The following is a 7,406-nucleotide window of genomic DNA, read 5'->3' on the forward strand; positions in this document are numbered from 1 at the left end:
TAGGAAAAATGCTAAGTGGGGTGAATACTTTCACAAGCCACTGTATTGGGGGTGGCAGGTAGCCTAGTGGTTAGAGCGGTGCACAAGTAACTGAAAGGTTGCAGGATTGAATCCCCAAACCTACAAGGTAAAAATCTGCCATTAACCCACTGTTCCATGGTAGGCCGTCACTGTAAATGAGAATGTGTTCTTAGCTGACTTGCCTAGTTAAATATTTTAATTATAATGAAGTCGTAGGAGAAAAACTGGCAAATAGATACACTTAAAATATGATTTTTTTATGTGGATTTATAGGAATTCAGAGGGAAATTACAAAATGCACTTTATATTTGACAAGAGACATCTTGAGATTAACCTACATGAACAAAAGCAAACAAAATTTGATATAGGAACTAGAAAAATGCTCAGCTTTTGAAAGGCAATTATGTTTCAAATGTTATTCTAAATTTCAATAGACTACATGCCATCTAAATTGCAGTATTGTTTTTGTAAAAATAAAATAAATAAAAAATTGTACCATGCTGTAAATTATTAGTTATTCCTGTACAGGGAGACAAGGTGTTGTCATTTTGTAGGCTGAGTCTGACTGCCTGGTTCTAATCAAATTTCACCCATGTTTTCACAGTGATTATTTTAGATAGCTACAATAAGGTCTGTGTAGCATGTAGGTGTACTGACTAGCTATTGTTCTGAGAAGGTGATGTCAATCATTGTTTGACTAAAAAGAAAGACTAAAAACCTCTTAAAGATATTAATTTGGTTAAAAAAACGTATTGTAATTAGTTGGCCTAAGTCTTACACAGACCTTTTTATCGCTATAAAAAATCTATCTTGTGGGAAAATGGATGGGGCAAATGGCAGCAACTCACTTCTTTGCTTTGTGTACCACAAAATGACACCGGCAAACCTCAGCACTCTATTGCACTGAAATGTGGTTTGTTTTATTTTCTTAACTTTTAAAAAGACAGGTTGACACCCTCAGTTATTTTGGAAATGCACAACCTCTGTTTGTCACTTCCACTAAATGGTACTTGTCTTTAGGATGTTACCAATCACCTGAAGTTGAACCGATTTCAAGTAAGGAAAGTGCTTATTCTAGAAACCACTGGTTTGAATGCATTTGCAACTCTTCAAGGCGCCATATGTTGGCATTGGTTAACACCATACATGCCTCACCAGTACCATACTTGACCCAAAATTAACCCACATACTACAGGTGTCATCTGTACTATAATCATCATTTCATTTAAGAAACATTTTCATTGCCATCCATTATGAATGTTGATCATTAAATATCTTCTTACTGAAATGTCCAAGCAGTGTGTTTGTATTTCCAAAGTCTGATAGTCACACCCTGACCTTAGAGATCCTGTTTATGTCTTTATTTTGGTTTGGTCAGGGTGTGAGTTGGGGTGGGTATTCTATATTCTATTATTTGTATTTCTATGTTTTGGGCAGGTAGGGTTCTCAATCAGGGACAGCTGTCTAGCGTTGTCTCTGATTGAGAACCATACTTAGGTAGCCCTTTTTTCCACCTGTCTTTTTTGGGAAGTTGACTTTTGTTTAGCCTTAGCCTTTAGCTTCATGTTTTTTTTGTGTAGTGTTTGTTGTTTTTGTTCTTGTTCTGTGTCTTTTTTCCAAATAAAGAGAAAAAAGAATGCACACCACGCTGCACCTTGGTCCACTTCCTTCAACAGCTGTGACACTGATGTTATTTCAAATCAAATGTTATATGTCACATGCACAGAATACAACAGGTGTAGACCTTACCGTGAAATGCTTACTTACAAGGACTTAACCAACAATGTAGTTCAAGAAATAGAGTTAAGTAAATATTTATATTTTTTTCACTTTTTTAAAACTTGTTATCAAAAAATCTAAAAGGAAATTACACAACAATAATGAGGCTATACACAGGAAGCACCAGTACCGAGTCAATGTGCAGGGGTACAGGTTAGTTGAGCAAATTTTTAAAGTAACTGCATAGATGATAAACAGCAAGTAGCAGCAGTGTAAAAACAAAAGGAGAAGGGGGGGGTTAATGTAAATAGGGCTGGGTGGCACTTTGATTAACTGTTCAGCAGTCTTATGACTTGGGGGTAGAAGCTGTTAAGGAGCCTTTTGGTCATAGACTTGGTGCTCTGGTACTCAAATCAAATCAAATTTATTTATATAGCCCTTCGTACATCAGCTGATATCTCAAAGTGCTGTACAGAAACCCAGCCTAAAACCCCAAACAGCAAGCAATGCAGGTGTAGAAGCACGGTGGCTAGGAAAAACTCCCTAGAAAGGCCAAAACCTAGGAAGAAACCTAGAGAGGAACCAGGCTATGTGGGGTGGCCAGTCCTCTTCTGGCTGTGCCGGGTGGAGATTATAACAGAACATGGCCAAGATGTTCAAATGTTCATAAATGACCAGCATGGTCGAATAATAATAAGGTAGAACAGTTGAAACTGGAGCGAGCAGCAGCACGGCCAGGTGGACTGGGGACAGCAAGGAGTCATCATGTCAGGTAGTCCTGAGGCATGGTCCTAGGGCTCAGGTCCTCCGAGAGAGAGAGAAAGAAAGAGAGAAAGAGAGAATTAGAGAGAGCACACTTAAATTCACACAGGACACCGAATAGGACAGGAGAAGTACTCCAGATATAACAAACTGACCCTAGCCCCCCAACACATAAACTACTGCAGCATAAATACTGGAGGCTGAGACAGGAAGGGTCAGGAGACACTGTGGCCCCATCCGAGGACACCCCCGGACAGGGCCAAACAGGAAGGATAGCAGAGAGAACAGTTTATGACTAGGGTGGATGGAAATGTTGACAATTCATTTTAAATGTATCCACCGTATGTCATCTACAGTATCTGAGGTCAGTGAATTGAAGTCTGAACGCATAGATCGGCTTGGTCCATGCCAACACTTTTTGTTTACTTTGTATGTACATAGATTGTAGGTCAGTTAACAAACAAGGGTGTCCTCACTGGTCTGAATGCTCAAGGAAGACATAACATGCTTGTCTCAAATAGGCTAATCTGTATTAGTCTGACAATCTTAACTGACATCACGGGCTAAATTTGGACTGGAAAGTAAATCCCTAGAACGTAACTGGGATTCTGGGCACACTGCTCCTGTTTGGTGCCTTTATGTACCTTGACCATCTGATGCAGTGACTTTTTCCAAGCCCCAGGATTACCCTCCTTAATCGGGGTTAAATGAGCACTCATGAACGCACCCCACCCGAGCATAGGCTCATTCTCAGAAGTGGTTAATCCAATCTTTAGAGCTGACCCTAAAGTAGATCACTGAGAGACACACTAACTGGCAACATGCACACACACACAGAGAGATGGGCTGTATTTATTTGACATCTATTTGAAAAGAGAGCTTGGAGAGATGACCAATCAAGTTAAATTTAGTTTCATATCCACTTTTAAATCCACTGTCAAAACATGCTCTACCAGCCTGTTGAGGGTTAATTTTGTTATAGTCTTTATTTAGTCAGGTAATAAGTCATGGAGTGGAACATTTACTCAAACATTTTTATTGGCAGACATATTTTTTGGGAACACATTGACAGAATATTTTGGAGATATTACATTTTCATGTAGGGGTCGTGACAGAGTTTGTATCACTGGAGTCTTGCAGCCCCCTCCACTCTGGCATTCCTTGTTCGATCCCTCTTTCTTTCCACATTATCATAGTATTCAATATAAGATAACATTATACGATATTGCTTAAACATTCAGCTATTATGTAACTTTCTCAGTGTATAATAGTTACAGCAGTCTGTCTAATGGGTGTGGGGGTTGCAGCAATATGGGCAGGATCTCATTCACATGATGGTGTTGCCCTCTTTACACACAACGACTTAGTTTTCAAGTTAATAGTCTTGAAGTTGTTTTCCAGTCAAGAGTCTTCTCCTCATTTAATCCCATGACACCTAAATCTGTTGGTCCTTAATACTTAGCTAGCCTTGTCAAGCTTGGCTTTGTATCGTGAAGGTGAACCAACGCACAAATAGGTTGTCACTGTTCATGTTTACATTGTAATGTGTATATACTGTATGTGGTGTGAATTTTATATTTTTTATGAGGTACCTGATCATTTCAAATCGAAAGCACAGTATAGGCTACTACCTTGTGTATTGTGGAAATAATGTGGGCAACAAGGATGTCACCTTATTAACCATGGAGACTAAAGAGTGTCATTTCTAATGCAGAGGTGGATGAAGGACTCAATGATCTCATAAAATGGCTGTATCAATCTATTTGTCCTCGGTTCAGGTCTAATAGTGTTTCACACATTCATAATATAAAGCTGCAGAGTTTATAGTATACTCATATGGTGTACTATATATTACTGTACTGTATAGTAGTGTGTAATATTTGTATTTATTAAGAATCCAAATTTCCTGCTACATGGGGTCCAGCAACATTAAGGCAGTTATATACAATTTAATATATTAGATGACATTACATTTCATAACACTTTTACAAAGACATTGTCGAGTAGTGTGCCCTTAGGCCACTACTCTACTACATATCTACAATACAAAACGTTTGGCAGCAGTTTGTGCTGATTGTTTTAGGTTGAGTGGTACTTTAATAGTACTAATAATTTGGGTTCAAATAGTATTTGCTTTATTTAAAATACTTTGTTATGATTGAACCTGCCTGGATTGCCAGATGGGTGGGGTTTTGGCACTATTGCATTGATTCCATTATGCCTGGCATGCTCAATCAAGCGCAGCTAAAGTATCTGTAAAAATAAATAAAAAAACTATTTGAATCCATGATATGATGTCTACTGACACTGTCTGAAGCTTGAATGGTGGCGGAAGGCCACATGTTGCGTCTTTTTGTGTTCAGTATCCTGTTGTGTTTTGACTACGAGAAATTGATAGGCAAACATCAGTGGCTAATGACAAATGAAATAACTGTATTATTGACTAATCATAATATGTATGAGAATCCAACAACTACAGAGCAGCTAGAGTATTGACCAACTGAAAGGAGAAGGACATGATGATGACTTGACATCTTTTTTTCCCCTTTGAACAGTGCAGTCAGTGCAGTTAGTCTATGTTTGCTAATTTTGTACCAGTACAAAGCTGGATGTCCATTATCGTTAGTTAGCCTACATTATTCGATGTTCTAATTTAAGCACTGGACAGCACATACAATGTTCTTGTTAGCAGGTTAATGCTTGGGTAAAATAGCGATTATTCTAATTAATAGCATTCATTGATAGCACAATCATTACAAAGAGGGATAAGTAATTGGTTGCGAAATACACAAACAAAATACGAAATACACAAACAAAGTCATTCATATAGAAATGTTTTTATTTCCATTATTGTTTGTTCTAACAATTATTTGATGAATGCAAACTATTGGTCTTGGTATACGATTGGGTTGGGCAATACAGACTCATTGGATCTTTCTATCAAGAAGTTCGCAGAGAAGAATGAAACAGTATAATTGTATGTCATACTAACATTAGTAACGGATACATTAAATACATACATAATTTACAAGTGCATTCACTGTCCATGTGTAATCAAACAAAATGTTAGACTTTTCAGGTGTTTCATGTTTTCTGGCAATATGGCATTGAGCTAAGCGTTCAGCTTCCTCTCGTGATGAGTCTCAAACGACATCATGTTGTCCATGAGAATATCAAAGTGCTTTGATGAGCTTGCATAAAAAGGATGAAGACATTGTACTCCCGCCAGACCTTGAGTTGCATATTGTATCGAAAGGGCATAGTTCTTGTCGAACTCTGCCGTTGACTCGTGCTTATAGGAAAAGTTCCCATTCACGCTCAACGGTGGACTTAGGGGTCCCTCGAACCGGGGGCTGGTGCTGGCACAGTCTGTGAATGTAGTTTCAAAGAACGGCTCAAGCGCATTGTCGACAGTGTGGGGCTTGGAGTGGTGGATATGGGAGCTGTCCATTGTACCATATGGCGGGCTAGGGTAAGGGTAGGAGGGGTGCAAAGAGAAGGACGCAGTCGATGTTTGGTGCACCTGAGACGGGATGTCCTGGACCTGCTCCGGTAAAAACGTCCTGGGGTTGAGCTGCAAACATCCTGCCACTAGATTGGTGGTGGGCTGGGAGAGTCCATGGCATAGAGTTTGCACGAACAACATCAAATCTGGACTTTCATCCGATTGCAAGGTCTCAGAGAGAGCCCATATGTAATTTTTTGCCAACCTCAATGTATCTATTTTGGAGAGTTTCTGAGTATTCGAGTAGCAAGGTACAACTTTACGCAAACTCTCAAGCGCGTCATTGAGCCCGTGCATGCGGTTTCTCTCGCGCGCGTTGGCCTTCATGCGCCGGACCTTAAACCTCTGTCGGGTTTTTGTAATTTTCTTTATCTTGGTCCCAATCCTCTTTGGGTTATCGTCAAGGCTCTCTTCTTCCCCCGACCCTCCTTCTTCCCCCTGCTCCTCATCGTCGTTACGCTCTTCCATTCTGTTGAATCCATCCTCGTCGTCATTGTCGCTGTCCTTACTCATGGTTTTGTGCACACCATTTACTGTTTCCATGTTCTGAGTGGTGCGGCATCCCTCAGACCATTTGGAAACATACTGCTGTGAAACTGGCATGGTGCTGTCCTCTGTTGGGGCAGAGGAGGAGAGTTACTTCCACAGTTCAAAACTGCTGATACAAAGACACCTGCGGTAAATGTGTTTGGCACTGTGAAATCCTAACGCCCATGTATGATTGTGTAACTGAATGATCTGAGCTTAGACAGATTAAACTATTAATACTTGCCAAATAGCCATGCAGGCAATGAATAGTAGGCTGAATGAGGCACTGGTACTTTACATCATTAGCATCCTTATACAGCACCCCTGTGCTTAATGAAGTGTCTTTACAATTGTTTTCATAAATAGGCCTATAATATGGCAAGTTTACCTAAACACCCACATGATGAATAGTCCTATAACCACTTCTCAGTACGATGTACTACTAAGTGAAGAATATAGGCAATACAAATCCAGTTACAACATCAAAAAACACCAGCAGAGTAATGTTTGAACCCAACACAAATAGCAGTCTACAGACAAGAAAAAGTTAAGACTAGAGACATTCTTAATTGAAACCATAAATAATTACCTTTTAATGCAGAGTATGTTGTTATAAGAGTTCCATATCCTTTGAAAAGTCCTGATTCAATCTGTCTGCAAACCTCAGATGCTGCAGTTTTATAGTATTGATGCTGAAGCTGACTGATGGTGTAGTGCACCAATGGATGCACTTTATAAAATCCATGCGTGGACAACGGTGGGATAATAGCCCGCCCCTTTCTCCGACACATGCCATGTCGCGGGCAAAAGGCCTCAAGCTTCACGTGACTTTCCAATTTAGATTCACTGGACCTCTGGGAGCCTCCCCTAT

General features: G+C 39.8%; 1 protein-coding gene across 1 annotated transcript; it reads right to left on the reverse strand.

The window, feature by feature from the left end:
- Positions 1-5,319: 5,319 nt before the first annotated feature.
- LOC112219801 (neurogenic differentiation factor 1-like) lies at positions 5,320-7,206 on the reverse strand. The gene is made up of 2 exons (XM_024381312.1): positions 7,125-7,206; positions 5,320-6,621 (listed from the first exon to the last, which is right to left on the reverse strand). The coding sequence occupies exon 2, from the start codon at positions 6,608-6,610 to the stop codon at positions 5,615-5,617; it is 996 nt and encodes a 331-aa protein (XP_024237080.1). The 5' UTR covers positions 6,611-6,621; positions 7,125-7,206; the 3' UTR covers positions 5,320-5,614.
- Between the last annotated feature and the right edge of the window lie 200 nt (positions 7,207-7,406).

The sequence above is a fragment of the Oncorhynchus tshawytscha genome, linkage group LG07, assembly GCF_018296145.1.
Source record: "Oncorhynchus tshawytscha isolate Ot180627B linkage group LG07, Otsh_v2.0, whole genome shotgun sequence".
Classification (NCBI taxonomy): domain Eukaryota; kingdom Metazoa; phylum Chordata; class Actinopteri; order Salmoniformes; family Salmonidae; genus Oncorhynchus; species Oncorhynchus tshawytscha.